Here is a 19,206-nt window from a genome sequence, read left to right as displayed (position 1 = left end):
GTCACGCCTGGATGCGGCTATGCAACTTTGCGGACCCTTTCAAGGCGTCCTTCACCAATTCTCCCTTTGATGGATCATCCTTGTTTGGTCCACAGGTGAAGGATACATTGACCAGGTGCGAGGTAGAAGGTAAGACTCTCTCTGCCGTAGGAGTCCGTTTTTCTGCCCCTTCTAGACCCTATCCCAAAGGTCAGAGGGGAGGAAAGATGTGGTTCCACAAACAATCCCAAGGAGTCTCATCTGACGCACAAGGCCGATTCCCCTCTAGAGGCAGAGGGGGGAATAATAATAGACGCCGCTCTAGAGGCAGAAGAGGTCTGCAAAACCAGGGTAGCAGAGAAATGTTCTCTGACAAATCCTTTCGGCATCCCTGAGGGGCTGCCCGGCTGTCCACCGGAGGCAGTCTGGGGAAGGTTATCCCTGTACCCAAAAGCCTGGCTTTCCCTTACTCAAGACAAATGGGTACAGTCGATCATATCCGAGGGTTACAAAATTCCCTTTGTTCACATCCCATCCCAACCCAAAAGATCCCTTCCAGACGTTCCACCCGGTCTAAGGGAACAAGCAGCATTAGAAATTTCAAAGCTGCTATCAAAAAGAGCTATCCAATCAGTCCCAGCAGACCAGCAAGGATCCGGAATCTACTCCAAATTCTTTTTGATACAAAAAAAAACAGGGGACTGGAGACCCATACTGGATCTCAGCTACTTAAACAAGTATGTCAGGAAAACAAAATTCCGGATGGTCACGCTACAGTCCATTCTACCCTTCTTGGGTCAGGACAATTGGATGTGCTCGATAGATCTTCAGGACACGTACTACCACATCAAGATGAACAGACGCTCCAGGAGATATCTCCGCTTCAGGCTGGGAGCCAGTCACTACCAGTTCAGGGCCCTGCCCTTTGGTCTCACTACAGCCCCCCGTGTGTTTACCAAATGCATGGCAGTGGTCGCGGCTCACTTGAGACGTCAAGGATTCCAGGTGTTTCCATATTTAGACGACTGGCTCCTTACCGCCACCACCAGACATCAGCTTCTAATGTCCAGGGACTTCACCATCCAATCTTGCCAAGCTCTAGGCATTTCGATAAATTTCGAAAAATCTGCCTTGTCGCCTTGTCAATCTATTACCTTTATAGGTGCCACCTTAGACACACTCAATCTTTCAGCCAGACTCACAGAGCAGAGTGTGTCAGACATTCGGAACCAAGTTTCCCTTCTCTTACAATGCAACAAAGTCAAAGCCAGACTAGTTTTGAAGGTGTTAGGATTCATGGCAGCAGCTATTCCCCTTCTCCCCTTAGCTCGCTTTCACATGAGGATCCTCCAATGGATGCTGTTTACTCAATGGTCCTTTCAACAGCTCCCGATGTCCCATACCATATTGATAACTCAATCATGCAAGAATCAACTGTCTTGGTGGATCACATCACCTCAACTTCTCCGAGGAAGACCCTTCACTCTTTCCCCCCCGAGTCGCCACGTTGACAACAGACGCCTCCCTGATCGGGTGGGGGGGAGGCATTATCAGGGCAGGACAGTCCAAGGCACGTGGCAACCTTTCGAGTGCCACTTGCACATAAACGTCTTAGAGATGAGAGCAGTGCTTTTAGCGTTGCAAGCCCTTCACGATTCTCTTCCCACTGGGACTATTGCAATTCAAACGGACAACATGTCCGTAGTGTGGTACATCAACAAACAAGGCGGAACCAGATCATGCCCTTTATGTCGAGAGGCACTCAGACTTTGGCAATGGGCGATCTCTTCTCAGCGTTTTCTGATAGCAACACACATTCCCGGGAAATCCAACGTTATTGCAGATAAATTGAGCAGGGCAATTCTCATGCCCCACGAGTGGTCTCTAAAGAAATCAGTTCTAGAAGAAGTATTCCTAAGATGGGGCCAGCCTTGCTGTGATCTTTTTGTTACTCCCCAAAACAGCAAGTGTCACGACTTCTTCACTCTCTTCCCGTTACCAGGCCATCCCACCAGAGACGCTCTAGTCCACGATTGGCCATGGGGACTTCTATATGCCTTTCCCCCCTTTCCACTGATATCTCAACTAATTCAGAAAGCCATCGCCTTGAGAGTGACAATGATCCTCATTGCCCCTTACTGGCCTCTACAGATATGGTTTCCCTTTCTTCATCATTACCTTTTGGAGCAGCCTTGGCATCTGGACCCAGTACCAGATCTGATAACCCACCAATCGGGTCAGCTGCACCAATCTCTGCCTTCTCTAAACCTCACAGCGTGGTTTCTCCGATTCCAACCTTAGCCAGGCTTCCCTCAATATCTCGCTCGGTCCGAGATATCTTGATAGCGTCTCATAAATCTTCTACCCGGAAGATTTATAGTAGCAAATGGAAACGCTTCTCTTTTTGGGCAACATCAAAAAACATAGATCCCTTTACTGCACCTATCCAGTCTATTCTAGACTTTCTAGCAGAACTCTTTCATTTAGGATCATCTGCATCTACCATTAGAGTTCAATTGGCTGCCATATCAAATTTTCATGTTGGTGTTTCAGAGTCTAGCATCATGGCTCACAAACTCTGTAAAGCCTTTTTAAGGGGCGTATTTCTTCTCAAACCTCCGATCAAAGACCCCCCGCCTCAATGGGATTTGAACTTGGTTCTGGCATCCTTAATCTTTCCCCCCTTCGAACCGGCGGCTTCATGTTCTCTGAAGTTGCTTTCTTGGAAGACACTTTTTCTGGTAGCTATAACTTCAGCGAGAAGGGTATCTGAACTCCATGCTCTGTGCAGTCGTCCTCCTTACCTAGTTTTTCACAAAGATAGGGTATCCCTCCGTACTAATCCATCCTTTTTGCCTAAAGTTTCCTCTCAAACAAACCTAAACCAAATTATTGATCTCCCCGTCTTTTTCCCTAACTATTCAAACTGGTCGGAACAAAAGCTACATTTTTTGGATGTTCATCGCCAACTTAGATATTACCTAGACAGGACTAAACAATTCGGGAAATCTAATCAATTGTTTCTGTCATATGCGGAAGGAAAATTGGGTCTTCCAGTTACTAAAGTATCCCACTCTAGATGGCTCACCTCTACTATTACCTTCATCTATGAGATCAGACATCAAAAACTACCCTCAAGACCTAGACATCAAAAACTACCCTCAAGACCTAGAGCCCATTCAACTAGGGCATTAGCTACATCCGTAGCTTTTCAGGATAGGCTGCCAATAGATTCCATTTGTGCAGCAGCCACCTGGGCTTCTCCTCATACTTTCATTTCACATTACAAATTGGACATGTTTCCAGAAGCCGTGCCAGTTTTGGTTCCACTGTTTTCAAGAGTCTGTTCCGATAGGCCACCCGGGATAAGGTGCTAGGGACGCGGTCCCATCCAGCAAGAATGAAGGCGAGATTGACAACTTAACATTAAGAAGTTATGTACCTACCATAACGTTCCATGTTAGTTGTCTTCTTCTCGCCTTCTTTCTTGCGTCCCACCCTCCTTCCCCCAAGCCTGGACAGACCGACAGGAATTCAGTTTGTGTTCTTCCTCTGGAAGTCGTCATTCCCACACGTTCTTCCACCTCTTTTATCCTTTCTGAGGTCTGCGATACCTTTTACGCAGATTGTTTTGAGGTGGGTTTCCCTACTCCATTTTATGGAGACTAGAGTTGCTTGGTATAGCTATCAAACGAGATCTGAGTAGTTACCGCCTAGCATTGTGGGATATAGGGGAGCCTCGAGCCGGTGGAATTAGCTCTCGAGCTTTAGTATTGGCAGTGGAGCCGAGGATCGGCTCCAAACCCATCCAGCAAGAAAGAAGGCGAGAAGAAGACAACTAACATGGAACGTTCTGGTAGGTACATAACTTCTTATTATTTATTGGACACGTCTTCCCTCTCCTATAAGAGTAAATTTATTCCCCTTATATGAATGAAAACATCATGTAGTTTGATGCAATGGTAAATCATTTGTCTGAGAGTTTATATAAGGAATATTTAGGAAACAAATATAATGTAAGCTTTAGCCTAACAAAAAAATGAATGGAAGGCATTGAAAGAACTTGGTAATAGAAAAAATCTAGTTATTAAATCCTCCGACAAAGAGAACAAAATAGTTATGCATTATATACAGTATGTTAACGTGTTTGAAACATCTAAATGACAGTGAGGATGTTCTTCATCTCACATTGCTGCAGTCCTTACACTTGGGTAGTCCGCTGTCCTCGGTCGGCCCGAATATCAAAGTATAAGGCTGACATCGGTCAAGGCGCATTTGACTGACATCAAGACGTCAGGGTACAAATGCGCATGACCGACGTCATATCCTCAGTCTTTTTTGCCGCATGGTCCGATGTAGAAGCAGCATTGCAAGTGCCGGTTGGCGTTCTGAGATTTTTCGATTTCGAAGTTTCAGACCGAGTTCAAAGTTGGCTAAGTACCCCGTTGGGGAATATTTTAGTTTTTCTTGCCTCAGTGATTTACGGATGTCAGAAAAAGTCAATAATTGCATTTCTTGTGGGAAACAGATACCGCATAGAGATTATCATACTTTGTGTATTCCTTGCTTAGGGCCTGAGCACGACGTTGTTGGCTGTCGCTCTTGTGCTAGATTTAATAAACGCACTGTAAAGAGAAGGTTGGATTGTGCAAGGTTAGTCTTTGGGAAGCGGTGTAATTATAAAATGCCGTCGGATGCTCCGACGCCCGCTTCCTCGAAGCGCAAGGACAAGGCAGTTAAGCCTAGGCTAGAAGAACCGTCTGTACCGGACGCCGGTTCTTTAGAGGTGTCGGTGGAGCCGGTGGCTCCGCCGGAGGTTTCTTTGTGTTCCCAGGGTGAGACCTTATTATTGCAAGATGTGGCCTCTCAGGAGGCAAGTCAGGCTGAGGGGGCTTCTCAGGTTACTATACTCCTTCCTAGGGTGGCTAGGCCCTCTCCTTCTGTTTCAAAGGCTTCTCCCAGGGGGAGGCCAGGTTTGGCTTCAGTTGGTGTTACCCCTAGCTCTTCAGGTACTGTGCCCAAGAAGCATATGCTTAAAATGGCAGAAGATTTGATTACTTTAATTAGGGGTTCTATGCCCCCTCCTGATAAGAGACCTAGGTTGGAGCCTGAGTTGGGGGGTTTTGAGCAGGCTTCGGATGTTTCAGAGTCTTCGGCTGAAGACTTGCAGGAGTACTCTCCTTATTCTGATTCTGATGTGGATGATTCTACTCCTTCTGCTTCTCCTCCTGAGGATTTTTCTTTTTCAGAAACTCTTCATTCCATGAGGGAGCATTTTAAGTGGGAAGGTCAGGACTTCTCTGATTCCAGGAAAAGGCTTAGGGAATTTTTTTACCCCAGCATAGGCCTTTGGCTATACCTCCTGTTTTGGATGTAGTAGAAGATGTTTTTACAGAGGCTTCTCTTAATCCTGATTCTTTGCCTCCTGCTCCTGTTAAGCCGGATAGGTATTACAGGGTGCCTGAAGCTCATAAGTATCTTTTTAAGAGTCCTAGGGCTGACCCAGAAACTGTTAGTCAGGGGCCTAAAGGTGTTAAGGCTTCTGTTGTTAAGAATCCGGTTCCTGCAGACAAAGAGGCTAGGGCCTTGGATAGATGGGGAAAGAAAGTTTATACTTCTTCCACTCTTGCTATGAGGGCTTTGAATTGCCAGTTTCACATGTTGAAATACCAGAACTATCTCCTTTCACAACTAAAGTCTAAGGTTGATGCTCTGGCAGTAGGTATTGATTGTAAAGAGTTGCAAGATTTAGTGCATGTTTCTGAACAGGTGGGTAAGCATTCTTTGCAATGTGGTTTTGATGCTGTACAGGCCTCGTCTAGGGTGGCTGCCACTGGGTCAGTTCTTCGCAGGCACGCCTGGCTAAGGGATCAAAATTTGTCTGAACATGTTAAAACAAGGATTTTAGATGCTCCTTTACAATCTGATGTGTTGTTTGGTCCTCCTGTTGAGGCAGTTTTAAAGAAAATGGAAGACAAGGTTAAGTCTATGCAGACTGTTAAAGATTTTTTGCAGGTCCAGCCTCCAAAGTTTAGTAGAAATTGGCCTACTAAGGGGTAGACGTATCCTTCTTGTGATTCCCAGTCTAGGGGTAGATCTAGACGTGGTAGGGGCAGAGCTCAGGGCTCTTTCAGGCCTAGAACAGGGAGTTCCCCTGCACAGTCTTCGGGTGAGGGCAGGGGTCTGTCCTTTCGTAAACAGACCCAATGACCTACCTTTTCAGCTGCCAGAGCCTTCTCGTCTGGCAGCACCTTTGGGAGGAAGGTTGGCACTTTTCAAAGAAAATTGGAGTTTAATTACCCAAGACAGATGGGTATTGGATATCATACACCACGGTTACAGGTTTTATTTCCATACCTTGCCTCCTTTCAAAGGCATGCCAGACATTCCTCCTCAACAAAGAATAGAGGCTCACAAGCAAGTTTCTCTGTTACTCCAAATAGGGGCCATACAGGCGGTCCCTATGCCAGAAGTGGGCCTAGGATTTTATTCTCGCCTGTTCCTAGTACCAAAGAAGGGGAACACGTGGAGACCAATTTTGGATTTATCTACCCTCAACACTTATCTGGACATTCCCAAGTTCAAAATGTTGACGTTACAGCAGCTTTTACCTCTGCTGGGCAAAGATCATTGGATGGTAACTTTGGATCTCAAGGAGGCTTACCTTCATGTTCCTATCAGACTAAGTTGCAGGAAGTATCTGCGTTTTCGAGCTGGGACTTCTCACTATCAGTTCTCTGCATTGCCCTTTGGCTTATCTACTGCGCCCAGAGTATTCACGAAAGTTCTGGCTCCAGTGATAGCTTTCTTCAGGCTAAAAGGAATACAGATCTATCCTTATTTGGACGACTGCCTGATTCTGGCTCAAGGAAGGGAAGAGCTTCTTCATCATTTGGAATATGTGATAGCAGTGCTAAGATGCCTGGGGTATTCTGTGAACGAAATAAAGTCCAGTCTAGTACCCTCTCAGGGCATGTGCTTTCTGGGTGTGAGACTGAATACAGCATCCCAGATGGCCTTTTTAACCCCGGACAAACAAAAGAGTCTATCCCTTTACTTCAGTCAACTATCTCATCAGTCCGTGCTGACTGCAAGGACAGTCCTTCAAGCATTAGGGTTCATGGCATCTTGTATTCTGGTGCTTCCCAATGCCAAACTGCATATGAGGAAGCTACAATGGTATCTCAAAAATGTATGGACACAGCACTGCCAGGATCTGGACACTGTCATTCAAATAATACCTTGCATTCAAAAGGAATTTTTATGGTGGGCTCAGGAATGTCACCTAAACAAGGGACTCTCTGTGACCCGGCCAGAGGCGAGTCATATTTTAACGACAGATGCCTCAGACAAAGCTTGGGGGGCTCATCTACATGGAAAGTGGATACAAAACAAGTGGCCTGTCAGACTACAACATCTACATATCAACATGAAGGAGATGTTAGCAGTCCAGTTTGCATTAATAGCTTTCAAGGAATTACTTCTTCCAGGGCAGGTGTTGATTCTAACAGACAACACAACTGTCATGTGGTACATCAACAAGCAAGGGGGAACGCATTCTTATCCTCTATGCAGGCAAGCAATGATTTTGTGGGAGACTGCTCTCAGTTTACAGCTCAATCTTCAGGCAAGGTTTCTGCCAGGAGCACAGAACTCCTTAGCAGATGTGTTGAGCAGACAATTATGGATCCCCACGAGTGGAAATTGGATCCTCATGTATTTCAGAAATTGACAGTGTCATGGGGAACTCCAGACATAGATCTGTTCGCTTCTCCACTAAACCATCAGCTGCCAAAGTTTTGCACAAAAGGTTTCATCCCACAGCTTGGAAAGTGGATGCTCTTTCTTTCAATTGGAGCAATCTTCATGTGTATGCCTTTCCTCCTCTGCCTCTCCTCCCAAAGGTACTTCTAAAGGTCAGACAGGACAAGCCAAGGATGATTTTAATAGCTCCAGATTGGCCTCGACAGCACTGGTACCCATTACTGAGAAGTCTGGTACGGAAGCCTCCATGGCCTTTGCCTTGATTCCACACCTGTTGTCACAGGAGGACAGCCATTTGCTGAATGTCAAACTTCACTCTCTTCACCTAACAGCCTGGCATATTCTGTTTTGAACCATAGAGGGTCTCAACTTCCACAACAAGTTTTGAATGTGATTTTGGAAGCTAGAAGGCCTAGTACAAGGAAAGTGTACGCAGATAAATGGAAGAGATTTTTATTTTGGAGTGCAGCAAAAGATTTTGATGTTTCTGAGCCTAATTTGAGTGTGGCTCTTCAATATCTTACTGAGTTACTGGACAAAGGTTTGTCTTTCTCTTGTATTAAGGTTCATGCTGCAGCAATTTCGGCTCACTGTGATTGTGTCCCACCATTGTTTTCTCATCCTTTATTCAAGCAATTTCTTAGAGGGGCAAAGAATATAAGACCCCCACGAAGAGCTCCTACTCCTGCTTGGGATCTCAATTTTGTGTTGGAGAAACTCACTCTACAACCTTTTGAGCCTGCAGGTACTTCTGAGTTGAAATATTTATCATGGAAGACTGCTTTTTTGTTGGCAATTACCTCTGCAAGAAGGGTTTCTGAATTGCAGGCCCTTATGGCAGTTGAGCCTTTCTTGATTTTCCATAAGGATAGGGTATCATTACGTACTAATCCTTCCTTTATGCCTAAGGTGGTTTCTAGTGTGGCTTTAAACCAAACTATTCATTTGCCTACTTTTATGCAAATCCCCAAAATAAAGGGAAAAGATTTTGCACACTTTAGATGTACACAGGCAGTTGCGTTATTATTTGGACAGAACTAAAGGGTTCAGGCAGTCTCAGCAGTTGTTTGTTTCTTTTGCTTTGAGTTCTCAGGGCAAGCCTGTGTCTAAACAAACTATTTCTAAGTGGATTGGGTTTGCATTGCTTTCTGTTATTCCCATCATGGCAAGGAGGTTCCAGCTGGGATTAGGCCTCATTCCACTAGGGCTACTGCCACTTCAACAGCTTTTTGAGGGGTGGCAACCAAGGATATTTTGGAGGCAGCTACTTGGAGTTCAGTGCATACTTTCTCTAGGCATTATCACCTGCCACTTTACTCTAAATCCAGGGCTGGTTTTGCCACTGCTGTTTTGCAGGGCATGTTGGCAGCTCCTGCTTCCTTGTAGTTAGCCATCCTCCCTTACCTCTGCTTTGGGATTCTACCCAAGTGTAAGGACTGCAGCAATGTGAGATGAAGAACATAGTACAGTTTTGTACCTACCATAAATGTAGATGTTCGAAGATCCACATTGCTGCAGTCTCTGCAGTTAGAGGTGGTTGTGTGGGTTGGGTTGTACATATTGTGTATATTGTATATTTTGTACATATAGTTAGTGCAAGGGTGGTTGGTTGGTTGTTTGCTGTCTTTTAGTTTTGACCTTTATTTTTAGGGTCTTCTGACATCTGGGGCAAGAAAAGACTGAGGATATGACGTCGGTCATGCGCATTTGTACCATGACGTCCTGATGTCAGTCAAATGCGCCTTGACCGACGTCAGCCTTATACTTTGATATTCGGGCCGACCGAGGACAGCGGACTACCCAAGTGTAAGGACTGCAGCAATGTGGATCTTCGAACATCTACATTTATGGTAGGTACAAAACTGTACTTTTTTTATGAGAGGAGTAACATTACTATATATAATGGAGCTTTGCAATGTTATCAGGATTTGTTAAAAGTGTCCGGTTGGGATGTTTGTCAGGATGATGTAGACAAGAAATTTTCAATATAAAATTGAGTTGGCCACATTTTACTGTTTACCTAAAATCCATAAAAACTTCAACCCTTCCCCCTGGTCGACCAGTTCTCTGCCTGCAAATATTTTTTGCATAATATTGGACTATTACATCAATTGCTTTACCCTTGTGTTCTTAGAATCCCTCTTCTATTAAGGATAGTTTTGGCTTCCCTAATAAAATTTCTAGAGTAAAATGGGATGAAAACCTGTATTGGGCAACTTTGGATGTTAGGAGCCTATATACAAGTGTAAGACACACAGATGGCATATGGTCATTATATCCGCTATTGGGGCAAGAGTCCCTTAATTCATTATGTAGTAGAACTTGTTGAATTTTGTTTGTTGAACAATTATTTTGTATTTGATGATAATTACCGACCCGTATGGGAGTGGTTTTTGCCCCAATGTGCCATAACTTGTTGATGGCTACATTTAAAAATAATTTCTTTGTACAAGCATTATTATTGTTGCATGGATGATCTGATATTTATTTGTAGAGGTGGTTATGAAGATGTGACAGTTTGATTTACAAATTAATAATTTCAATTTATATTTTGCTAGTCTGTAATGTGAGAATGAAGTAGTATTTTTAGATATGACACTTAAGGGATTTGCCTTAAGTGCCTGTGCATAGAAAATTTGCAGATGGGGGGCGCAATTTTTACATGGGAATAGTTGCAATGCTCCACATCTGCTTTCTTCATTGCCCTATGGGGAATTGGTGAGGTTATCTCATATTTGTAGCAGTGAGAGTGATTTTTATGATGAAATGGGTAAAACTATTAACATGTTTTATAATGGGGGGATATAGTTATGAAGTGATTAATGGAGCTATTGGTAGAGTTTTTAAGTTGAATGATAGACTACATTTTGGTTAAGGGAATGATACTGACGATCGGGATGCTTCGAAGGAACAAATGTATTTTGTAACTGTGTATAATTAAGTGAAAAGATGAGTAGTAGATTGATGTATTATTGGAACTTTTTATTGAAAAAAAATCAAGATTTAGCCAAGATGTTCTGGAAACGTCTCATTGTCTCATATAAACAGGGATGCAGTTTGAAAGAGATATGTTGGTCCATAGTTGCTTTGTTTCCCCTGTTTTGAGTTTTGATAAATTGCCGGTGAAGTTTGGGACTTTTCCATTTAATAATCGTGCAGTTTGTAGTCTGATAGTTCTTCTAAGATAATTAATAATATAAAATTCTAACCAACAGGATGTTTTTCTTGTTTTTTATATATATATATCTATATCTATATATCTATATCTATATATCTATATATATATATATCTATATATATAAATATGCACTGTGCCCTGTCCATGTAATTTATTTTACATTGGCGGAACCAAAAGAATAATCTTAGATTATCAGAAAATATTAGGGTTATTAAAAATAAATGTGTAGAGAAGTCTGTCTGTGCATTTTAAAGATAAACATAATAGTGATTTTAGGCTATTGTAAGGTACTATTCTTGAACATAAACTGCGGTGGTGGTGCTGTGGTAGCGTTGTCGCCTCACAGCAAGACGTTGTCCCGTTTGATTCTCAGCTAGAGTGTCTTCTGTGTGGAGGCATATGTGAATGGGGTGTGCCTTCGTTGAACATTGTGCGTCAGGGCCGGTAACCCGGTACGTAAAAATCCACTACCAATCATTAGCGGACCGGAGTTCCGCTGTGGCGACCCCTAACTGGGAAAAGCCGAAAGACACAAACAAACAAGTCTGCCTTATAGCTAGTAATTTTGTTTCTACAAAAGGAATCTTTCTTTTTTTTTTTTTTAAATACAACACTTTGATGCCTGGGAGTTAAATTGTGAGAGAAATTGGAAATACCTCCTTAATTGTTTTATTTGGTAATTGTCTTTTTTATGTATAAAAGGATGCCTTTTTGAATGTGTTCTATTATTCCTTGAAGGTCTTATGACCGAGGCGCTAGAAACATTAAAACTTTTTTAGGGGGATTTTTATCCATTTTTTTTGGTTTAAAAGAAGAATTAGTTTTCAAAGTTGTGTCTGAGTTTACTTTAAGCCAAGCTATCCATCTCCCCATTATCTTTCTTGAACCTAAAAATGAGGGCAAAAGGATGTGCTATCTTGGCAGAACTAAATCTTTCAGATTTTTGGATCAGTTTTTCATTTCTTGGTAAGGTAAGAAGGGACAGCCTGTGTCAAAATAGATTTCCAAATGGTTGTACAAGGCTGTTGTCTTTTGTTATACTCCCATAACAAAACTATTCCAGACAGGGTCAAGGCCCACTCTGCCAAGGTCTTTGCTTCATCTATGGCTTTTTGGAAAGGATGCGATTCTAGAAGTATTCTAGAACAGCGGTCACAACCTTTTTTGCATCAAGGACTGGCTTCATGTAAGGCAATTTTCCACAGACTGTCCATCTCTCTCATAAAAATAAAGCGCAATAAAGTTCATAATAAATAAAACTCACCATAATGCAGAATCAGTGGGAGCCCTGAGCTTGTTTCCCTGTAACGAGACTGTCCCATCTAGTGGTGATGGGAGACTGTGACACCTGAAGTGCTTATGTCCAGTCTGATCCTTAATTTTGTTTTGGTTGCTGTCATTGCAGAAAACTCCACTTTACAAAGATAGGATGTTGGAAATGGAAGCAGGGTTTTCAGTGCTTATTCTAGCAACTTTCTAAGTTTGTAACAGCAATATTTAAAATCTGTCCCTACTATTTGTGGCTCTCTACAGATTTAATGTGTAAGAGGTTGAGAGGTATGCTCGAGAGGTACGCAAACCTCTTAATTGATACTGCTGCTGCCGCTGCCAGGGATTGCTCTCAGCCCCCCCCCCCCCCGCGTCTCTCACGCATACACATAGCCTGTTCTGCTTTCCTGCACTCGTTCACTCACATGCAGATAGAAACAGACATGGTCTGTTCTGCTTTCATGCACACATTCACTCGTACATGCAGCCAGAAACACAAACGCACTTTTTTTCCATTTTATTTATTTTTATTTTACACTTCCTAAACAGCAAAAAGCACTGCTGAGTGAGAGTAAAATAATGGCTTGATAGTTCTCATTGTTGACTCTCTCTCATACACACATACAGTCTGTTCTGTTTTCACTCGCACACGCGGACAGAAACATAAATGCATTCACACACATAAGATACACATTCACTTTTTTTGTTTCACTCTCTGCTTAAAAGTCTGTGTGGCCCAGTACCGGTCCATGACCTGGTGGTTGGGGACCGCTGTTGTAGAAGTTGCTACTTGGTCTTGATTCCTTCCCTACACCTAGATCAGGCTTTGCCAGGACCATTCTCCAGGGGCTGCTCGAGCCTTCTGCCTCACAAATGTAGTTGGCTAAGGTAATCTAGCCATATATCTAAGGCTACTGCAGCATTCATCAGTAGGTTGAACATTGTGCAGTTATGCAAGTTAAACTTACTTTAACAGTAGATGTTTGGTCACTGCTGGTAGTAGCCGCTCCCCCCTGCACCCCCCCTTTTATTTAAGTGTGGTTTTAAGCAAGAGTAGGCTGCGGTGGTGCAGCGGTTAACGTAGTTTCCTCACAGCAAGAGGGTCTCCTGTTCGATTCTCGGCTGGAGTTAACTTCTGTGTGGAGTCTGCATGTCCTCCCTCCAGTCGACTGATGTTTAAAGACATGTAGGTAGGTGCGTGTGTGAATGGGTGTGCCTTCTTTGAAGGTTGGCCGTTGAGCTGGCAACTCGGTACTGTAAAGATCCACTGCCAGTCATTAGCAGATCGGAGTTCTGCTGTGGCGACCCCTAACCAGGAAAAGCCAAAAAACTTTGTTTTTATGCCAGGGTAGGGACGTTATTTCTTCATAGCATTGCCCTTCCAGGGCTCCTTCTCCCTGTCTCTGCTGGCAGGAAAGCTGTGAAGGACTTGGTGCCCAAACTTGTCTTTGTCAGAGCAGCTCGAGCTGGCTGACAGTTTGGGTAACTGGAAGGTGCCCTGAAGCTTTGGAATCTGGCTGTTGTATCCTTGGCAGGATACAACTTGTATAGCTAACACTGCTGCAGCAGTGATCATCCAAACATCTACTCTTGTGAGACGTTTAACTTACACAACTTTACTTTTTATCTGTTAACCTGTCCATTTATTTGTAAGGTCAGTTACCAAGGTTATTGGAGATGGTTGTTTGAGATCTGTCATTACAGTAAGTATGTTATTTTTTTCCAGTTTAAGTGTGTATGAATTATTTGGCAGCTTGTAGTAATTGGTAAAATTAATTGCATACGTTTCCCTTACCTGGATGCGTGTAATGTGAATCTGTATTTTCAATGCTAATTTCTTTGCACTTTTCAGATGATAAAAAAGATATTGATCATGAAACAATAGTTGAAGAGCAAATCATTGGTGAGAATTCTCCCCCAGACTACTCTGAATACATGACAGGCAAAAAACTTCCTCCTGGTGGGATCCCTGGCATTGATCTTTCAGACCCAAAACAGTTGGCAGAATTTGCCAGGTAAGGGAGAATGTATCTTTTTGAATGTCCATAGTGCAAAAGACTGTGGACTTAGTTTAAATAAACCACTCCTGTATAGTTTGACGTTCTTTTACTGTTTACAATGTTTAATTCTGACTATGCTAACAAAATTAGTGAATGTTGCAGACCTGCTTATAAAATGTAATTTGATGCAGCGTTATTGCTTCGTCATGAGTTAATTGTTTTGACTAGATTTTATTTTTAAGATGTTATGAGGCTGGTGCTTACAGTATGCTGCATACCATGCAGTCTAACCTATTCTAACGTATCTTGGAGAATGACATTGTTATACGTTTTTCCTACTTTAGTGGCTGTTAGCTGCCAGTAATTGGAAACATTATGGTACCGATTTGATTTTATACTGCACATCTGGTACTGAAGTGAATAAGATTTAGTGGCATCTGTGTGTCAAGTTGAGTTATGGGTTTACAGCGGAATATTAAATATTGCTGTACATGCAGAGCTTAATGATGTGGGTCAGGATGTGTTTGTCTGTCGGCAGGAAGATTAGACTGAGCAGCCAGTGGCGAACCTGCTGTTTCCTTTGGGAAGATTGTAGATTACAGTCTATTTTACTTTTATTGACTGGTTAAGTAGACCGGTCTGTGCACCATTTTCAGTTATGATCCAGGCCGCAGGTGCCAAAGATGTGTGTGTATACATATAGATTGTATGCATTTATACACACACACACGTATGTATATATACACACACACACACACACACACACACACACACATGCATGTGTATATATACGCGCGCGCGTATGTGTAGACGCAAACAAACAAGTCTGCCTTATAGCTAGTAATTTTGTTTCTACAAAAGGAATCTTTCTTTTTTTTTTTAAATACAACACTTTGATGCCTGGGAGTTAAATTGTGAGAGAAATTGGAAATACCTCCTTTAATTGTATGTGTAGACGCGCGCGCGTATGTGTAGGCAGCGGCGTATGTAGACGGCAGCGTATGTGTAGACGCTGCGTGTGTAGACGCCAGCGTATGTGTAGACGCCAGCGTATGTGCAGCAGCGTATGTGCAGACGCACACACGCGTATGTATTGACAGACACGTATGTATACACGCACACACGTATGTATACACGCACACACGTATGTATACACGCACACACGTATGTATACACGTGTGTGTAAAGTATATATATATATATATATATATATATATATATATATATATATATATATCTATCTAGATATATAGAAATATATATATATATATATATACACACACACGCATATATAGGTTCATACTAGGCTATCCGCCCTCGGGCATTTATAAGCCTAGCCAGAGTGTGTTTGGCTTTCGCCACCCATTTTAAATTAATTTTGCTATTCCCTTTTTCAAGGTTAGTGTACTGTGCCTCTGTCTAACAGTGACACAGAAGTGATACCCGGGGTAAACCTATGATCTCCCATCCACTCATCAAGATTCCTCTTGAAGAGAGTCAATGAGGGACTCTGCCTAACCTGGACTGGGATTTTATTCCAGAGTGAAGGGAGCCTCTGGGTTATGAATCTGTCCCTCCAGCATGTCCTATTTATTTCAGTGCTGAGGTTCAAGTCTCTCGAGCGCGTAGCTCGATGGGATTTGGATTTTCTGAGGTGCAGCATGTCCATTAATTCCGGATTGGACATGGCTTTATACGTCAGGCACAGATCGCCTCTGATCAGGCGGTATGCCACTGAGTAGAGCTGGAGTTTCTTTAACCGGGCAGCATATGGCATCTGTTTGAGCCCTTTGGTCCTCTTGGCGAGGTACTTTTGGGGTCTTTCCAGTTGCTGCAGGTGTCTGGTAAGGTACATCCCAAAAGGGGCATTGTACTCAATTATGGGCATGATGAGGGATGAGTAAAGAGGCACAATGACCTCCCCTGCTCTAGATGTGAATCCCTTCATGATTAGGTGGGCTATATAAAATGTTTTTCTAACCACTTTGGCCACGTGGTTGTCAAATGAGAGATTGCTATCAACTTGGGTCCCCAGGTCCCTAATTACTTCTTCTGTACTTAATGGATTACCACCTATGTGGTAATTTGTGGGTACTTTGTTTTTGCCAAAGGGGATGACTATACACTTTTTGGCGTTTAGCTTGAGGCCATGGCTCTGGCACCAGTTGTCTGTTTCTATGAGGCCCTTTTGGAGGATGCTTGTGTCGGCTGGAGAGTCGATTATGGTGCCCAGTTTGCAGTCATCTGCGAACTTGGTCAGCCACAGTCCTTCCGTGCTGGCCTGTACCTCCGAGAAATATATACCAAACAAGAGAGGTCCCAGGACTGAGCCTTGTGGGACGCCACTTGTAACTGGTTTGGAGTCTGACATGGCTCCAGCAATTCTAACCATGTGGGTTCTGTCCTTGAGCCAGTTTGCAACCCATCTAGTGATATAGGGGTTTATATTTAAGCTGGTGAGCTCATCTGTGAAGCCCGAGTGGGGTATTGTATCGAAGGTTTTTGCGAGGTCCAGGTAGGCTGTGTGGACCACCTTCCCCTTGTCAGTGGCCTTGGTGACTGTTTCAAAGAAATCAACCAGGTTTAAGAGGCAGGATCTGCCCTTAACAAAGCCGAACTGGGTAGGATCCAGTGTCTGTAGGTCCCCAATATCTTTATTTATGAGGTCCATGATGATCCTTTCCATAGCTTTGCAGACCAAGCTAGTCAGGCTTATGGGGTGATAGCTTCCAGGATCCGTTGAGGCACCACCTTTGTGGAGAGGGACCACTGTTGCTGTACGCCACTCTTTGGGTACATATCCTGTAGTAAGGCTGAGATTGAACAGTAGTTTTATGTTTGGGTTTAGCTCTTCTTGGAGTTCAAGTAGGACGCAGCCCGGGACACCGTCTGGTCCCATTGATGCTGTGTTTTTTGCTTTGGAGTGGGCGGCTCTTACCTGCGCATCTGAGATGTCAGGGGGGCAGCACTCTGCTGGGATAGATATTTGCCCTTTTGGTGGGGGGGGGGAGTTTGCGCTGAACCTGTCAGCTAGGATGTTGGCAATGTCTGTGGGTTCGGTGTATTTTCTTGTCACTTTGGACTAATTCTGAGCATATCTGGGAATTCCCACCCAGGATCCTAACATAACTAAAGAAAGCCTTGTGATTATCCTTAGTGTCCTGTGCAATTTTTCTCTCGAAGCTGGCTTTAGATGATTTTATGTGTGCCCGTAGTTTTTTGCTAATACTGATCAGAGATGCCTTCCCTTTTTGGGATTTTGCTCTATCATGTAGTAGCTTCCTCCTTCTATTGTATAGTTTGTTTATGGCTGGGGTTCACCAGACAGGACGTCTGCCTTTGGAGGATTGGGTCTTGGTTTTACTTGGGATTGCATGATCCATGCATTCCTGAAGGTGTTCATAGAATGCGTTTATAAAGGATTCTGCGGTCTGGGCCGTATTTTCCACAGGCCCGGGGGCTTTGAAGGATTCCACCTCAGTTTTGGGGAGTGTGAAATTTGCTTTAGAGACGTTTTTCAGTATGGTGTTCAGGGCAGGGGGTGGAGTCGGGATGTGAATATCCAGTGAGATTAGTTTATGGTCTGATCTTACCAGTGAGGGATACACTTCTGGTCTGAAGCATAGAGTCCCCATGTTGGTGATGATCAGGTCCAGTATGTTTTCCCCTCTTGTGGGAGTGGTAACAAGTTGTTCCATAGCATTTGAGTTTATAAATTCTAGGAACCTTTGGGCTAGGGTGTTGGAGCTAGATTAATGCTCCCAGTCTGTTTGGGTAGTTTAAGTCACCTAATATAATGGTGTTTGGAGAGACCTTCATATTTTCCAGTGTTCTCAGGAAGGCTGAGTTGGGTTTCTGGGTTTGGAAGGGAGGTCTGTAGCAGGCTATAAACTGGAAGGCAGTTTTACCCACTGTTAGTTGCACATGGATAGTCTTTGATGCTTCGTGCTGTGCCACCAACCTGGAGGTGTGGGTATCTTTGACGAATATTGATACTTCCCCTCCTTTTGTGGTTCGGTCCAAGTTTTGGGGCCGAAAAGCATGGTATGAGGTATAACCTGGTAGTGCTGGGGTGCTCTCGGGAGCCTTGAACCAGGTTTCTGTTACTGCACAGATATCGATGTTCTCCATGCTAAGGAGAGTTTGAGTCGTGCATCTTGAGGTTTAGACTTCTGGCGTTGAGTAGCATTACTCTTAGTTTCTTATCCCTTGTGATACCTATGGAGGTGGGTTTGTCTTTTGAGCCTTGCCTAAAAAAGGCACTATGGGGGTAGCAAGAGCCTTTGCCAATATCCGAAAGCCCAGGGGTGACAGGTGCAAGCCGTCCCTAGTGAAGCATCGTGGCTTGTCGAGCATGTCATCCCAGGCTGACAGACATTGGATCCCCTTTGAATGACACCAATACTTAAGCCAATTGTTGAAATTGATCATCTTGTCTTGATGTTGTGGCATCATTCTTGGTGAGGGTAAGATGCTACTCAAGGTCAGGGTCTTACCAGTCTGGGCTACATGCTCAGAGAGCTCCTCTATGTCTCTCTTCATGTAGTCCAGGGAGGTACGTCTCAGGTCATTCACACCAGCATTGACAATGACTGAGTCATATTTGTACTTGCCTTGGAGTGACCTGAGTGCTTGTGTTATGTGGCGGATCCTAGCGCCCGACAGGCACCTCACAGTGACCTTCTCCTTGTTCAGCCTGGTGAGCGGGACATCAGTGTGCCTGACGATAGAGTCACCTATTACAAGTGTATCAGGTGTGTTGTTTAGCCTTAAGGGCTTTGACTGTTCGGCACACTGGCTTTGTGAGCTATGTGTTGCACGTGTTTTGTTTTGGGGTAGCGGTTGCTTGGGTGTCTGCTGCTTAGGCAGATTTTTATTTAGAGCCTCCGAGTATGTTTTTGTGTGTTTGTGTTTGGTTTGCTGTCGTGGTAGGTCTATGTGAGACTGGAATTGTAGTGAGTGTGGTTTCCTTCTCCTCCTGACTGGTTTCGCCAGTACTGAGTTGAGAGAGCTTAG

The 19,206-nt window shown here is 43.7% G+C and overlaps 1 protein-coding gene across 1 annotated transcript in view; it reads left to right on the top strand.

Moving 5' to 3' along the window:
• Nucleotides 1-19,206, top strand: part of LOC122804611 (transcriptional repressor protein YY1-like) — a 1,255,908-nt gene that overhangs the window by 750,789 nt on the left and 485,913 nt on the right. Inside the window, exon 2 of the mRNA XM_044074577.1 lies at nucleotides 14,043-14,205. Coding sequence (XP_043930512.1) covers nucleotides 14,043-14,205 — 163 coding nt within the window. The remainder of the gene's footprint in view (nucleotides 1-14,042; nucleotides 14,206-19,206) is intronic.

The sequence above is a fragment of the Protopterus annectens genome, chromosome 6.part0, assembly GCF_019279795.1.
Source record: "Protopterus annectens isolate FY-2018-M chromosome 6.part0, PAN1.0, whole genome shotgun sequence".
NCBI lineage: Eukaryota > Metazoa > Chordata > Ceratodontiformes > Protopteridae > Protopterus > Protopterus annectens.
The sequence above is the reverse complement of the archived record's forward strand: the minus strand, read 5'-3'. Positions and strand labels throughout refer to the sequence as shown.